The sequence below is a fragment of the Protomyctophum parallelum genome, assembly GCF_964188405.1.
Source record: "Protomyctophum parallelum genome assembly, chromosome: 10".
Lineage (NCBI taxonomy): Eukaryota > Metazoa > Chordata > Actinopteri > Myctophiformes > Myctophidae > Protomyctophum > Protomyctophum parallelum.
In genome coordinates, this window is record NC_139704.1 from 21,923,344 (window position 1) to 21,941,338 (window position 17,995).

At 42.7% G+C, this 17,995-nt stretch overlaps 1 protein-coding gene across 1 annotated transcript in view; it reads right to left on the reverse strand.

Annotated features, from left to right (window-relative positions):
* Positions 1-17,995, reverse strand: part of hpse2 (heparanase 2) — a 121,683-nt gene that overhangs the window by 45,194 nt on the left and 58,494 nt on the right. Inside the window, exons 4-6 of the mRNA XM_083775341.1 lie at positions 15,672-15,845; positions 10,043-10,214; positions 3,078-3,125 (exon numbers count right to left, since the gene is read on the reverse strand). Of these exons, the coding sequence (XP_083631467.1) occupies positions 3,078-3,125; positions 10,043-10,214; positions 15,672-15,845 (394 nt within the window). The remainder of the gene's footprint in view (positions 1-3,077; positions 3,126-10,042; positions 10,215-15,671; positions 15,846-17,995) is intronic.

A 17,995-nucleotide genomic window follows, 5' to 3' on the forward strand; every position in this document is an offset into this window, starting at 1 on the left:
ACCCCGAAAATAGCTGATCTATAAGCTGTAGACTCAGTAGTAGTCGCAGACTCGCAGCGTGACGCGTTGTGAGCTTGTAGATCGGCTATTTTCGCTATTTTGGGCCAAAAGTGCCCACTTATGAGCGTTTCAAGTCTGGGCAGAATCTGCGTACCTCGTGTTCATTTATGTAGCCTAAGTGTATTATATGCCATGAGAGCCAATGGAATCGCTACATCTATTTTGTCACTAACAGAGCAGCGATGCCATGCATAGTGAAAGCTTTAATCCATAATGTAGGAGTGGCTATGCTGCTACATTCTGAGGTACATGGTGGTACAGGTTTAAGCATCGTAAGCAAGGCTGTGGCATCCACCTTCTATAGAGCGTCGCAGTCCCGCCCCCTTGAGAGACCCGGAAAATAAATCCCTGTTCATCTTCCTTATAGACTTTTCAGAAAGTATTTATTTAAAGACGTTTACGCCGCGGACAAAGCCAACTCTTGTCGTGACAAATCATGACAACAAACAAAAATCTTCGGGCTGAACAAATAATTAGAAAGAAGAAAAAGGCAGGTTACAAGACTTTTTTTGTTGTTTTTCTTCTTTGTAATTATTTGTTTGGTCCAAAATATTGTGTTTGTTGTCATGATTTGTCACAACAAGAGTTGGCTTAGAGTTGGCTTATAAGGTCTTTAAATAAATACGTTTTGAAATCTCTATGGGAAAAATGCATTGAGAACTATTTCCTGGGCCTGGCATCATCATGAAAGGGGGCGGGACTGGGACGCTCTATTGAGGCAGTGTCCAGTAGGGCTGTCCTCTTCTCTTCTACGTAAATAAGGAGGTCAGAGTGGCTTATATTGTCAGTATCAGCCGAGAGCGAAGGTGTCAATCCCATTTCCAATGGACTAGACATATAGACCAGTGGTTTATAGACATATAGACCAGTGGTTTAGGCCCATTCTTTATTCTGCATTTGAGCCACGGACCACCATTTGATGAGATTTAGCCTTGCAGACTCAAAAGTAAAGAACATTTTGTTGGATAAGATTTTGTCCACAATTCCATGCTGTATTGATAGTGGTACCATAGGAGAGACAACAGACAACGTTGATCAAAATAGCAATTCTTCTACATTCTCTAATTATGTAGACACTAACTTATGTTTAACAATAAAGTAATGATGAACAATAACAATTGTTTAAGAACAATAAAAACTCTTGAGAGGGTATGGACACTTACGGGTCCATTTGGTTTCATGTTATACTCCCAATAGTTAAAGGTCTAATTAAGGGTTAAGGGTCCATTTGGTTACCAACTCTCCATCATTTAGCTGGGGACCACCTGGAACCCCCTCAAGGACCACTGGTTGAAAACCACTATAAGCGAGACCCCTGGGAGATGGATTGCTGAGGTGGCGCGCAACAACTACCATCAGCTCCAAGTACTTAGTGACCCATGCCATAATACTCATACGCTCAGGTCAGTATTTTGTAAGGTGTTTAGCATGTGTTAGTACTGATCTGGATGTAGTGTTTGAGTGGTTTGGAGAGCATCTATGTTTTCCTGATGTTGTAAGTGCATTGTTGTGTGTTGACATGTTTGATGTATTGTGTTGTCTATGTACTGTATTAATTGTGTTGTGTGTTGTCATGCTTGATGTATTGTGTTGTCTATGTACTGTATTCATTGTGTTGTCTATGTACTGTATTCATTGTGTTGTCTATGTACTGTATTCATTGTGTTGTCTATGTACTGTATTCATTGTGTTGTGCCCGAGAACCCACTCTAAAATGAGATGATGCATCTCAAGGGGTTATCCTCCAAATTAAATACAATTTACATAGTCCACTCAAGTCCATTCAATTACAATACAGTAGCGAAAACGTCGCTCACTCTCTGCTGATTTCTGATCGTCTGCACCATTGTTAAATTGACGCACACACACTCTCTCTCTCTGTCGCTCTAATTAATTAGTCTCATGTCATGCAGATGCGTGTACTTTCTCTCGGAGGATCCTGCATGACGGAAGCTGCCTATATGCCATAGAAAGCATAGGTGAGTTCCAGTCTATACACTGACACTATACTTTAGTCCTCGACTCTCTTCTTTTCTTCTTGTTTTTTTTATAGTGCAATCGTGTATTCTGGATATTATATATTTCTTGTACAATGTTTCATTGTGTTTTACAGGTCTCGTATAAGCCCTTTGGGCTTTTTGCCTCAGTCTAGCACTTTACCCTTCTTATATTTGTATGTTCACTGTATTGTTTTTATACTGTGCTGAATAAATAAATACAAAAAAAAGCCTAAAACATGATCATCAGGTATTATTACTATATAAGGAGGAAGAATTGTTTTTCCAAAAAAGTGTACAGTATTTGTTAAAATGCCGTTTTCATGTGGACACGCCCACCAGTTCATTAAGTATGCCTGGTTTGCCTGGTGATGGGTGGTGATCCACCTGAACTGAAGCAGCTGTTGTTGTATGATAAAGGGGGAGGGGTTAGGGGATATTGTGATGTCACTGAAGTACTGTCACTTCATAAACACATGAAAAACACACGGCAATAACATCTTTAATCGACAAGTCTGTCAAATTGGATTTGCAGCATATAATCGGGTAGAGACCGGCCTGTATACGGTCAAAGAGGTTGAGAGGCGCACTACATTCTACTGTTGATTTCAGGGTGGCTACTGGCCTATATACTTGTGTAACTATACACTATATATATATATATATATATATATATACTGTCTATACACTTATGAGTGTATTTCACTCAAGTGCTAATTGGGCATTAATTGGTTTAAAAACTCAAACTAATAAAATGTAGAAGAACTTTACATGAGATGTGCTCAACATTCTTAAAGACATAATTAATTCAGCATGGAAAAGAAGCATAAAAACAACTAATGAAGTCTTGGTCGACTAACACCGAAACACTCAATGAATCAATTATTTGACTATGAAAGGACAGACCTATAGTATGTGATTTTACTGTGTAGAATACATACACTAAGCTATATTAGTAAATTAGATTTGTTAGGGAAAGTGCAATAAATAAATAGAAGAACAAAAGGGTAAAATACCTACTGTTGCCACGTAACTGCATCCACCACAGAACCAGCATTCTTCATGAACCTGTCCGTGAAAACAAAAACAAAAAACTAAATGAATCATATGTATGAATTGCTACAGTGATGTAGTGTATACACCTGAATGCTGCATTGTCTTGAACATGTCCCACTGTTTGATGAAACAGAAGCAGAACTTGGCATTAACAACACATGAATGCAGAGAGTGTACACATTTAATGCAAGTGGACCAAAAGGACATTTGATTAATGTTTTTACATTTTCAGAGTTAAATGAACTCTAAGGAGTTTATAGTGTGCTTTCAGCAAATACAGTGGTTCTTTTTTTTGTTGAATTTTATGCTATAGGTCCTTTAACAAGTCCGGTTTTTGATGTCAATGTAAAACAGCATAGTGTGTTCGCGTGTGTGTGCATGCGTGCGTGCGTGCGTGCGTGCGCACGCGTGCGTACACAATGTGCATGCACGACTGCACGTGCACATGAAGCTAGACTATACCTGACCCAAAACACTCCTTATTTGGCACTAGCAGTCTGTTAAGACAAACCCTCCTGTCTCTAAACACGGTGTCACAGCGACACAACTTTCACCACTATACTCCAATTTGTTTAGTCTGTCCAGCAGTGATCTTTGGGAGTGTTACGCAGTCCTATGTCCACTTAACCTCCCGTTCCCGAGCGAGGCTGAGCGGCTGAGCCTGTCAAAGCGGCCTGTAGCAGTGTCAAACACACCACAATCACCTCCTCGTTAACAGTTACGACTGTGACACACGGACGCACCACCACCACCACCACCACCGGGGTCTTGGTGTCTACTCTCTCCTGAGTGGCCATGCTAATCTATCTTCCATTTAGAGCTATAGGTGAAGGTGGTGCACGCACGCACGCACTTGAATTTGTTTATTTGGATTTTCAGACATGAATCATGTAAAAATCAAAATATACCAGAGTAAAAAAAAATGCAGTGCAATGCATGATCACAGTTGTCTGTATAAGCTAGAAACAAGCGAAGGACACACACGCGCACGTGAACGCGTGCACGCACGAACAAGCGCAAGCACGCACTCACACACTTTGTGGTTTTATGTCTCAATCCCTGTGCCATCTGTGTATTTTCAGCACTTGCTTTCTGCATGCCCGCAAGCCCCGCATTTTGACAGAACGATATACTGCACATCTCATTATGAACATGACTTGTTTAATAATGTTTGATATAGTGGTTGTAATTGCATGTTGTTGCATTTTTATGGACACATGGGCACCAGTGTGAACGCCATTGTTGGCAAGAGGGAAGGCTTTAATGAATTGCATTTTTATAGCGCTTTTCCAAGTGCTCAAAGCGCTTTACAATGGTTCATTCATTCATACATTGGGAGGTGAAGCGGTGAACAGTCGACGCCAGCGTCCTCACTTCCCACATTCACACACCAATGGTGGCAAGCTCACACCGACCAACTCATTGGAGGCAATGTAGGGTTCAGTGTCTTGCCCAAGGACACTTTGACATGTGGACATCTGCTATTTTCACTATGAAAATGTTGGACATACCCGAAATAGGGACGACAAGTTCAAAGTGGTTAGAATAGTAAAAATATAAAGTTTTATCACAGACTATCAAAATCCCATAAACGAGGCCTGATTTCAGCTACAGAACATCTTGTATCAAGATGATGCATGAGTGCAGGCAAATACGCAGCGATAATTACTGTTACAAAAAACCCAATAAACGGCATCGTATCCTCAATCTAGCAGATAAGACTAATGATTAGTTGACATGTCAGACATGAAGGAATGATGTCAGAGTGTGAGCAACATAGGAGGCCTATAGGAGGATTCTTGGCCTATTTCTAGGCAAAGAACTTAACTCGCCACCAACACTGTCGCGCACGCACACGCGCACACACACACACACACACACACACACACACACACACACACACACACACACACACACACACACACACACACACACACACACACACACACACACACACACACACACACACACACACACACACACACTCTCCCCCTAATACACAGCAAATTTATGAATGTTGATATTCAATAAAACATAGTAGCTTAAGTAGATAGATTATCTTTTTGACTGCAGTAAATGTGATGAATTGGGAGATTTATATCAGATTATACTTTCCCATTATGTCATTCAAAATGTGTGGGATTGCACAAGAGAGGAGCGGGAAAAACCCAGATGTGGCCTGAGAAATACGAAGATGCCCAACTGTTGGAAATTGTGGGTACCGTAAAAACAAACGTAATGACATTGTAGCATGCAAGGGGCTTAACTTTATAGCCTCTATTTTGGTTTAAAGGAACACTGACTGTTGTTCACTTTCATTTAACAATGGTAGTTAAAAGTCAGACGCTATATTTGTGACGACCCGCCTCCCTCAATCTTGGTCGTCTTTCTCCATGGGGGGAGGAATGTGACGGCCAGAGTCACAAGTGACTCTTAAGTGACTCTTAATTGACTAACAGGCCATCACCATGTAACGATGATTGACACCTGGCAATCTCCCTACTCAGGATATAGTTGCCACAGGTGTGTCACTCTGGGTGTGAGAAAACAGTTTGTGTGCTGGCAGCAGCTCTGAAGGACAGTGTCCAGCACTCTGCACTCTTCTCTACCGGTTTGTTTATAGCTCGAGTTAGAGCATGTTTAGAAACGTATGCACCCCCTGCAGAAGAAGGCCTGCCGTCGAGACTCTTCAAACTCCTCTGTGATAAAATCCAGGGAGGAGAAGTAAACGGAGGAGGTGAATTGCTGCAGGAGGCTTGTTTGCCTCTGTTTGAGTTGACCGAGTGGGACATTAAATCACACTCACAGGTAACCGGCAAATCATGATTTGTTGATTTTTCGTTATATGAATATTGAATGCTTTCCTGCTTTAGTTGTTTTATTTAACCCATAACCCCTGGTTTCAATATAAATCCTGTTCTGATCCATCACATTTAAGGATTTCAGTTTCCTTGAACCACCTGGCTACATAAAAAAGGAGAGGCTAAAGGCCTATTCATAGTCTGGATTTTCGGTGGTGAGATGACCACCGCTCCGGTGGTGAGTTGACCACCGGAGCTGAAATAACGTTGAGCGGTGGTGAGTAAAAACAGAGCGAAGGGCTGGAGCGGTGGCGGTGGTTTGCTCTTCACCGCGGCGCGTGACGTCATGTTGTAGTTCGGTGGTCACCCCACCACCGTAAAACCAGACTATGTATGAGCCTTAAGTCCTCTCTGGTAGGTACACACCTGCCTGGCACCCCAAGCTACTGAGGAAACCGTTACATATTCACTCTCATTCGTCCCTGATTGTCTTACTAAGTGTGTACAGACACAAGTAGCATGTGCTTAAATTCACATTTAGAATTTTTTTCAGATGTCAAACATTTCTGAGATGATAGAATAAGAATGGTGATGGATGATGATGGTCATGGAAGGGAAACCTTCTGAAAGCTTCATGGGCAAAGATAATCGACTTCAAAATAAATACAAAACGGTCAAAATGACCTCTCAGACATGCTAGTGTTTTAATCCGGAACTGTGTTGAACTGTTGATATAGGATAGAAGAGGACGCTATAATGCCTGAAGCTACAGTATCTCCCTGGCCAACTACTCGAGTTCCCCTCTTAGATGCAGGGATAGATGTTTAGTTTCCCAAGCGAGAGACCAGAGTCTGAATCCCGACCCGGGATATAGCACATGATAAAACCGTTACATATTTACAGTCGTCTGGCCCCAGAGAACCGAAAAGGCTGTCCTCACACACAGTCTATAACTATATCTTGTATGGCCGCTCTAATCAATGAGTTTGTAAGAGCAGTGCTACATGATGAGGCACCAGTATAGCAGCAGCTGCTCTGGAAATAGAACATTCGATCGCAGCTCGACCCAGAGGCTCATGGCCGAAACCTTGTCCTTGAGCAAGACACTGAACACCTAACTTCTCCAGGGTGTTTTTCGGTTCAAATCATTTAGATGCATTCAGTTCAAACAAAACATAAATAAAAAAACGGTTTGCAAATTGTTTGAACCACATTTGAACTGAAAACAGACACTTTCTCACCAGGTGATAAATCCCAGAACCAACTTCAAAATGACTATGAGCATGCAGGCAGGAGTTGATTATAATGAACGTAACGGCATCCATCAACAAAGGCGCCTCTCAAAGTTCTGCTGATCGCTGCAGCGATGAGGATCAGAAATTGCGTCTGGCAAGCGTGTACTGTAGATACAGAGACTCAGAGAGAAATGAATCCAGCTGCCTGTAACAGAAATAATCATCCAATAATCAGACGTGTCTAGACTAGTAGAGCTCCATCTCATCTTCAACGACAATCTTCCAAAGATGTGGCTTTTCAAAACAAAAAGCCATCGCATACATGCATATAGGAGATCTACCATATATATTTGAATTTATGAAATGCTGTGTCCGCCACCATCCAGGAATATTGGAATGACGATAGCATAAACGTGGTCACGGGAAAACCACCAGAGGTCATTTCAATGAGAAATATTAGAAGGTGCTTCGATGTGAGGAAATTACAGTAATTATCCTAGTTGGCGGTTCATTTTAATCACAAGGGACGCGCCGTTTGCACAACTGAGATTCCAGCAAGCAGAGAGAACCATTGAGAGGAGACCATTGACCATGACCATTACTATCCCATTTCAATTGAACTGGATTCATACCATTGATGCTTCGAATGAATAATTAATTCCTGCCTGCCTGCCTTCCTGCCTGCCTGCCTGCCTGCATACATTACATACATACAGTACAGGCCTACAAAAATAAATACATAATTTTTTATGACTACAGAGTAATTCTAATTGATGGACATACTGTAGGCCTACCTCTCCCACTGTCATGATCACAGTATACTATCTGTGAATGTCATCTGTGTTTATTGCTCTGCCACGGAAGGTCGTTTATTTCGGACTGAAAAGTCAGCCAAACATCATTCATGTTTTATATGGCTGTATGTATAGCAGTGGATCTGTGATTTATATTCCCTAAAGATATGTGCACTCATAAAATGAGCTTGGGAATCAGGTTAGATTCACTATTACAAGCTCTATGTCATCAGTGGCCTGTAAAAGGATCCCTGGCTAATGAGACAAATATGTCTTCAAAAATTATACTTGCCCTACTAAAAAAATAAAAACACCCTAAATATTTTATTTCTTTCATAAATAGAGAATCTTTCACTCAATAGGGACTGCTCCTGTCGCAAGTTGATGATGTCCATGTGTGGTCCAGCCCTATGGAATTATGGAATGCACATAAAAAGTATTTTAAATATTAACTTTAGGAAGTATTAAGTTGTTTTTTATTAGCATATGCATTCCATAGGGCTAGACCACACATGAGCATATGACATCATCAACTTGCGACGGGAGTAGTCCCTATTGACTGAAAGATTCTTTATTTATGGTGTTTTTATTTTTTTATTTTAGTTTTAGAGGGCAAGTATAATATTTTAAGGCATATTTGTCTTATTAGCCAGGGATCCTTTTAAGAATGCCTGACCATGGCACAGTGTTTTCTGTTTGTTCTACAGCTCCAGTGCTAGAGATAAGACTACCACGGTGGAGACGGAGGGACGGGTCTTCCTCTACGACCAACGTTGCAGTGAACAGGTGGGAGATTGTTGCAGTCACGCCATCAATCAGGTGACACCTTATTTAGGCTGACAGTCTAACTGGATCCAAGAAGCTGGAACCTACACACTCCATAAACACTGCCACACATTAAAGTGTGTGTGTGTGTGTGTGTGTGTGTGTGTGTGTGTGTGTCTGTGTGTACGTGCATGCATGTGTGTGCGTGCGTGTGATGGGGCAGGGGGTAGTGGCAGGACATTGTCAACGTGTGTGTGTGTGTGTGTGTGTGTGTGTGTGTGTGTGTGCGTGTGTGCGTGTGTGCGTGTGTGCGTGCGTGCGTGCGTGCGTGCGTGCGTGCGTGCGTGCGTGCGTGCGTGCATGCGCAGAGTGCAGCACCAACCACCTTTCCCATCTTGAAACACGGCGATAGTCCAGAATCTATCCGTTGCATATTTTCCACTACGGGACAACCCTAACATGGAATGGAAAACTGCAACACTACACCACCATTATTTTACCCCTCGGCTGAACTTCCCCCTCGCGACCCACCACATCCCGGCATCTCAACAGATACCACCTAGCCTGGGCAGCATTCCTTTTCGGGTTTATGATCCGGTCGGGAGCGGATGATATCGATATGTCATGTTGTAGTATTGTTCTGTAGTCATCCGGAAGTTCCTTTCCCGTCAAATCGATTTTTCTCAATAAAAGCCACAGGCTACGAGAGCTTTTATTATTCTTCTTCCGGTTTGAGGGAAAAGGAAGTTCCGGGTGATTCTTCCTGCCTGACAACAATACTACAACATGACGTAGCGATATCATCCGCTCCAGACCGGTTCACACGGCAATTTCGTAACACAGACCAGGCTTTCCTCAGAGGTGGAAAGCCTGGTGACGCGAGGTTATAATACCGCCAGGTTCAGGAATTATTTTATTTGTCTGACTAACTACCTAAACAAAGTGAGCGACACCCACAGCCACAAAACTAGAGGGAGCCAGAACAACGCTCTGGTACCTACCATCCACTTATAAAACAAACATGGGTAAATTCTCCTCCTACAGCACCGCCATGCACCCAAGCGTGGAATGCCCTGACCCCCTCCCTGCCGATCACTTGCATCTTTTAAAACAGGCCTGAAAATCCACCTTTCAGCAGCTCTTTACTGCATGTGATGATTAGATTTGTTGTTGTTATTACACATAACATAACACAGTAGGGCCAAAAATAGAAACAGGACTTTGGTGCTATGCCTTTTGGACAGAGTGTTTGACTGTACTCTGTTGCTGTTCATGCATTCTGTCTAATAAACTATTCAATCAATCAATCAATCAATCCAATCATAAAGGCTCACCCGTCCAGTAGCAGGATGGCGTTCTTGCGCGGCCGTCCGGCGTTGGGCCCGTAGAGCTGGGCGCGGTGGTAGTAGCGCACGGACTGCAGCAGCGTCCGCAGCACGCTGTAGTCCTGGGCCAGCTGGGTGCTGTTGACCGAACGACCAACCATGCTGCGATAGCCGTTGGGTTCTGGTGGAGCGAACAGAGGGAGACACAGTGAGGGGAGTGAAGCAACAGGCCCCCCAAAAAAGGCTGTGCTATACTGTAATAAATACATAAAAAGCTGAAATACTGATACAGTACATGCGGTCGCACGTGTGTGTTTATAGTCAGAGCAGCTTCGAGTGTGGTTTTATGAATTGAGTTTTTTTACAACAAGCCGCAGAGGAAGTTGGCAGCGTTCATTTGTCCATTTGTAAATGACATGTACATTATGTGCCAAAGTTTGGTTCACTTTGGCACATATCCACCTTGTAATACGAAGAATAGAGAAGAGTAGGGGAGTGACATGCAGCAAAATGGTCTGGCCCGGCGGCTAATGGAAGCGACGGGCACTCGCATGTCAAGCGCCTCTCTGAGCCCATGCGGTATGCACCCTAAACCTTAATGCTTTATTTGTCTTCTGTTTCCATTGTATTTTGTTTCTTTTCTTAAAAAAGGCTATAGGCAAAATAAGCTTAGGCTTCACCCTAGACCTTTTCGGTGCCACCTCTTTGTATAAGCAAATGATGAAGTTTACCATGTACTGTAACTGCAACGCACCGAAATAAACTATTCATTCATTCAACCTACTCAGCTATCGGGACGCCCCAAAATGTCTGAACATTTTTGAACATGTTGGAAAACGTTTAGAAATTTGTAGACAAGATTTTAGAAAAATTACATACTAACTTAACTTGTAGTGAGTAGTTCTGAATAGTTCTATATTGCACTATTGATACTTTTACTTAAAGGACCACTTCATCACTTTTCAACACTATCTTCATATAATTGGTCCTCACTAATGTTCATGATAAAATACCACATTGTTTTCCTACTGTGTCTGTCTCATAGGAAGGCTGTGGGCAGTTCAGAAACCCGTCCACCAGTGACATCATCATCGTTTCCAGGCAGATTTCCTGTTAAACAGGAATAGAAAGCCTGCCGTTTCTATTAGCTTGGATTCCCCATCGATGATGTCACTGGTGGACGGGTTTCTGAAATGCCCACAGCCCTCCTATGAGACACAGACAGAGTAGAACAAAATTTGTGCTATTAGTCATTAGTGAGGACCAATTAGATGAAAATAGGTTGAAAAGTTGTGAAGTGGTCCTTTAAGTAAAAACTTTCAGTGCTTTTTCCACCACTGATATAGCGAGCGCTCTCCTAGGCGGTGCCCGGCAGCCAGTAGTAACAGGGATAATTGAGCAATTGGGAGGAACACTGACAGATGGCCTCACAGCGAGGGCTTACGAACAGGCCAAGTGCACAGGGACTCAGGGAGGGATCGCAAAGTCCCCAAAACACGCTGCCAGGGATCTGCGTTTCCCCGAAAGGAAGGAAGAAAAAAAAAAAAAAAACGCTTTATTTTAGGGCCCGATGTTGTCATGCGATGACTCAATTTGTGTCAGGTTGCATTTGAACTACGGTTGAACGGTAACATAAAGGCACATGCGTGTGTGTGCGTGCATGCGTGCGTGCGCTTATACTACTGTAGCATACATTTGTGCATTATACTGTACTTAACTGTGTGTGTGACGTTTGAAGGGGCATGACGACACCCTAGACCAGGGGTGGGCAACTTTGACGATGGAGAGGGCCACTATATATCCACACTCACTCACTAGCTGATCTACAAGCTCAAAAATCAAGATTTATTTATATTTTCTCTATTTTTTTTTATTGGATTCCTGAAAAGTAACTTTTTTATTTAATTTCAAATACATTTTGTTATATTTATGTTTAACTTTATGAACTAAATACAAATACATTGGACATAAAAAAAAGACAATTTACATTATTATACTAGTCACTAGACTGAATTAAAGCGGGTCATGTTTGGAATTACAGCTGAAATCAATACTATATCATACTATACCCATGTATGCCCTAGAATTATTGTTTGAACTGTTTGTTTTACTGTACAGGTAAAAATCTGCTGAGGCGTGGCAGGTTATTAGCAACACAGCTGCAGCTAATAACATTATTAACAACAGGATAGATGCCATTCTGTCAGATGGCCAGCAGATGGGGTGGTGCCCCATGCCAGATGTTTTTTAATAACCTCTACACTTAATAACTACACCAGTTTATAGCATTTTCTTTGCAGATTATGAGCCATAATGCTGCATATAAAGACAGCTTGTGGGAATTTTGGCCGTTTTCACGTGGTCGCGGCATGCTAACGTGATGATAATCAATCGCCGATTAACGTGGATTAAACAAAACTGTCCTTTACGGCTATGGCAAGCTGGGGCATTTACGGGCCAGGCACTTAAGCTGTTTTAATATTGTAAATGTGCCAGCATAGACGCTAGTCAACAACAGTATTGTCAGGGCCGGGCTACACTGGGGACATAATTGGTGTGGAATTGCACGGTACGCTGCCACTATAATCAATGGCCAGAACCCGGCTACACTGAGCACAGGTGCGGTGCGCAGGTTGTGCGAAAGCTCCGCACGTGATTATTATTTTTTTGCTCTATTTTTCCACCTCGCCTTCAGAGGGACGGTGCAGCCACCTAGCTGCTTCTGTTCCGGTTCCGATCTGTCCCAGTACAGCCCGGCCGTCAGAGCTTGCACATTAACCCATTTTGACCATGGGAATGATTCTACAAAGAATATATATTCAAAGATTTGCGCCACATTTTCACGATAAAAAAAAAATAGAAGACCTACTACAAGCTCGTAGCGCGGCTGATTTTGTAGATTATCACCGATGCACTGCCTTATTTTTTTCTCTGGTTTTATTTCTCTTTTCTCTGGTCTGTTATTTCTTGATAGCAGAGCGCTGCTATGGAGAACAAAGCTAGCGTTGCTATGGACCTATGGCCTAATCAATAGGCAGAGCACCTGGACCATATTAATCCCCAGGGCATGTTTTTGCCGTATCCAACATGGTGGCCAAGTAAACAAACACATGATGTCATTTTATACAGCTAAACAGTAAAACAAAAGAATGTTTTTGAACACATGTGGGTTGAGAAACAGTCAACGCAGCAACGGAATCGTGGTTCATATATGAGCAGCATTTATTTACTACCAGAGGTTTGTGAGCCGGCCGGCGTGGACGGATATCATTGGCATAATATTATGAACTATTTTCATAGCCTACTTATTTCTTCTTCACCATTTTCTTACTTATTAAGTGCAGGCTTATGAGCCAGACGTCATTATGGAGAAATAAACCCCATCTGGTTATAAGACCACTCCTCTTTGGGGCCCATGTTGTTCAAGTGATTCACATTTCCGCCTCTAAAGTACACCTGCCAGGGACATGCACACACAGACATCAAAGGGGGCTTCAGCCCCTGCCCCTTTTACCCGTCTGTAAAACAACTGCCCTCTCCAGACCACGAATGCAGCATTTCCTATGGTGAAAGAAATGCAAATGCCCTCCTCTCCTCTCCTTTCCATGCCATGCCGGAAGGCAGCATTCAGGACGATTCCTGTTTTTCCAAAGTCTCCTGAACTTGAACGCAGCATTTTGTGTTGAACAAATTTGTTAGAATGTCGTACACACCGCATCTCCACTAGCTAAAAATTGCTGGGTTGCGCCCAAAAAATAGCTGATCTTCAAGTAGATCTGCTATTTTTGTCTAAAAGTGCCCTCTTACGGGATGTCAGCCCTTGCCGCTCTAACACTCTCTGCACGTGCCTGACACCTGCCCTGCGTTCAAAGAAATTAACAACTCACATCAAGGTACAATCAGTGAGTGTCCTGCAGCTGCCAAGAGCAATTAGTAGTTAGTATTAGTATTCAGTTGAATAAATAGATTTGTATTTCTCTGTCACTATGCTAAGGATGATTGCTGGGTAATGTCGTCCAATGTCAAGTCTCCGTTTCATCATGATGAGAGTCTGTGCAGTGCGTTAACGTTTATGATCTGTAAGCCCCACAACCTGCAAACTGCTTATTCGCCAGCATAGTCATTGTGTGCGGAAGGGAAAATGTCCTACATTTAACATTGGCTTAAAAAATAAAGAAACACACCGGTTTTAAATAGCTGACAAGTAATATGAGGTCGTTTACCATGTGTGATTTGTGAAGTCCACATGTGTACACAATCTGCGTGCGTGTGCGTGCGTGCGCGCGCGTGCTTAATAGCCTGCACTAGGGGGGGTTAGGGGCCCCTCCGTCCTGAACAGCCCGCTCTGGGGCCCCATCGTAACGACACTATTACACCACTGGTCCTGAACCGTCCTGAACAGCCTGTTCTGGGGCCCCATCGTAACGACACTATTACACCACTGGTCCTGCATCACCCTGTCAGTGTCAGGGTTTATTCCTCAATAATGACCGGCTCCTGATTTACACTGAAGGATCATTTATAAATTATGTTAAATGGTGCATTTATATAGTGCCTTTATCCAAGGCCCTTTACATAGATTGTGCATTACATTCACCCATTCATACACCGATGGCGGCGGAAACCATGCAAGGAACCAACCAGCACATCGGGAGCAATTTGGGGTTCAGAGTCTTGCTCAAGGACACCTCGACACCAACTCTGGGGAGCCCGGGTTCGAACTGGCAACCTTGCGGTTAGACATCAATGCAGTCGATGTGTACTATAGACAGTGATGGAAGAAGCGCACACAACTTAAGTTGCTTAATTGATATAGTGCAACCTATACATTGTTCTACCTTTGACGCCAGCGCGCTCTCTGTGTCTCATAATACATGTGTAGCAACATAACTATTTAAAAAAAGAATGAATCAGGTTTTCAGAAACCTTAGGTCACAGTGGTTCCCAAAGTGGTCCGGGGACCCCCAGAGGTCCTTGAGGGAGTTCCAGGGGGTCCCCAGCTAAATGATAGTTTGGAACCAAATGGACCCTTATGTGTCTGTAACTCTGAGAGTGTACATTTTGTACACTCTCAGAGTTAAACTAACTTATATATATAAATGGGGGTCTCAGAGATAGAAATGCCATTAAATGGGGGGTCCGTAGACTAATGCATGTCAAACTACAGGGTTCCTGATATTAAACTGGTTGAGAATCACTGCTAGAGCCGTAAACATCTTCTCTTATGGGGAGTCCCTGCCATTGCTTTTCAAATGGGGGTCCGCGGGGCTATAGTAATTAGTGTCAACTTGAGGGTCCTTGACATGAAAAAGTTTGGGAACCACTGGTGTAGTGCAGGGGTTCTACAGGGACTGGTGTAGTGCATGGGGTTCTCAACGTTTTTGAATGGGGACCATCCACCGGAAATGCATTGGCCATGTATCGTCATCCCCGCTCCGCCCCCTCACCACCACCACCAATACAAACTGACCACTACAATAACCTTAATAATAGCCAAAATACATCATCAATAAATACTGAAACCAGATATAATCATTAAGGAAAGTTTATGCATGCACTATGTGTATACTATGTAAACTAAAACATTATTTTTTAATAATTTGGCGACCCTTGAGAACCACTGGTGTCGTGTACTGACCGTTGCCCAGCTCCCAGGAGATGTTGTACTTCTTCCCGGCGCTGTACTTTAGCAGACTGAGCGTGGACGAGGAGTTCCAGGAGTTGTCAGGGTTGCGGTGCAGCGCGTTGAGGCCCAGGATCAGGTGCAGACCGGCACACTCAGCGAAGTTGTACAGTTTGTCTAAAGACCTGGCTGGGAGAAACCCACAAAGCAGTTGTAACTTTGGTTCTTCTTGCACTTGTAATTGTATACTCATTATAATTAGGCTTGTTCCCCAATCGGATCGGGTGATCGGAAAAACCGGGGGACGATCACGTCATTTTCAAATGATCGGAATTGGATCGCAAGCCAAAAACATGATGAAACGTGATATAACGTGAAGTATCAATGTTACATCTATATCATGATATTAGACTGGATATTGTCTGTGATTTGGAATATTGTACTATTGTGATATGGCATAAACGTGTTCTATAAATATGGGATCGGGAAAAATCGGTATCGGCAGATGCTCAAAATCAAATGATCAGAATCGGATCGGGAGCCAAAAGACGTGATCGGGACATCCCTACATCATAATGCAGAGTATAAAATTCCTCTTGAATGGATTTAATTGGATTCTTACTGTAGATATGTCTGCTACACTATATAGCGCTGGATCTTAATAAGGTGGGGTCCAGGGAGGGGGACCCCCTTGAGGGCATTCTAGGAGATCCCAAGCTAAATGATTGATAGTTAGGAACCATTATTATATTTATCTACACTTAGGGCTGACCTCGATTAGTCGAATAGTCGACTAATCGATCGGAAAGGGTCTCAGTCGACTGACCACCTCTTAGTCGATGTTCATCAATTATTATTATTATTTATTTATTTATTTTTGCCCCAAAACATTGTATATAAAAATACAATATTTACAAAAAATATACACAAATATTGTATTATTCCACTAGGTCTGTGGGGGACATAAACACATTTGAACATTCTGACTGTTCAAATCTCTAATGTGCATGTGGAGTGTGTCTGCCTGTGTGGCAATGTGCCACTGCCTGTGACTTGAATCGCACAGTGCTTTTGATTGATTGATTGAAATATTTATTAACAGTTTGTAGAATTTACAGTACATTTTAAGCACAAACTCAATACAAAGACTGTTAACTGTGAGTGGACGACCCAATTAAGCATTACACTTGTTTACAACAGGGTCCACATTGTTCAATTCATCAAAACATTTAGAGACATACAAATAGACACTTCTATGTAGCTAAAGAACAGAACAGGAATTCATCATATAGGAAGCAAAAAGGGAAAAGATACATATACAGTGAGGGGAAATGGGGTGGGGGTGCGCTGGCCTGATAACTCCAGAATCTCAATCTCACCTGCTGTGCTCAATCTGGCTAATGACAAGCCTCTCAGTTGTTAAAAAAAAAGATTTGAACTGTCAGAATGTTCAAATGTGTTTATGTCCCCCACAGACCTAGTGGAATAATAAAATATTTTTGTATATTTTTGTAAATATTGTATTTTTATATACATTTTTTTGGGGCAAAAAAATAATAATAATAATAATAATTGATGAACATCGACTAAGAGGTGGTCAGTTTTTTTTTTTGCTCAGTCGACTATTATAGGGGATTCACACTGAGACGGACTGAATCCGTTTCATTGGAACCGTTTCCGAATACGGTTGCCTGGTCCCCGATGGCCATGATTCACATTGCCCGAGATTCAACAGCGCACCCGGGTACACTTGCATAACACACTTTAATCCTCCTGATGACGGTGTGCTTGATGGCTGGCGCGCCCGGACACTGACCATCAACTGTGCGACATTGTCTGAAATAAATCCAGACACACTGAATTGCATTGCCTCTTTGGCTTTTTGCCGTTATACTACTTCACTGTCAGCCTGCCTTCTATTCACTGTGTCAGTCAGTTCTGTGCTCCAGTGTATTAGTTTGCTATGGATTCTACTTTAGCATTATTATTATTTTGTTTTACTTTGGAAACTGTGCCAAGCAAAGCCCAAGAGCCATGTGTAGTCCGCAGAATAAGATCAGCGCGCACTGCGGTGCTGCGTGTATACAACAGGAGAAGGGCGGCGTTGAGAAATGCGCTGGTGTTACGCGTCGTGCAGCGGCTGTGTTTTTTTTTTTTTACGCTTGGCTCGTCGACTAGAGATTATGTCACGTTCTTTTAAAAAAACAGTCCACTTCCTTCTTTAGGTACGCATGCATTCACATTGGAACGATCCGTATCTGAATACACTTCAACGGTCCAGAGACCCGCCCCCCATGCGGTCCCGGGGACGGTTGGGCGATCCGCTCCCGGGAACGGTA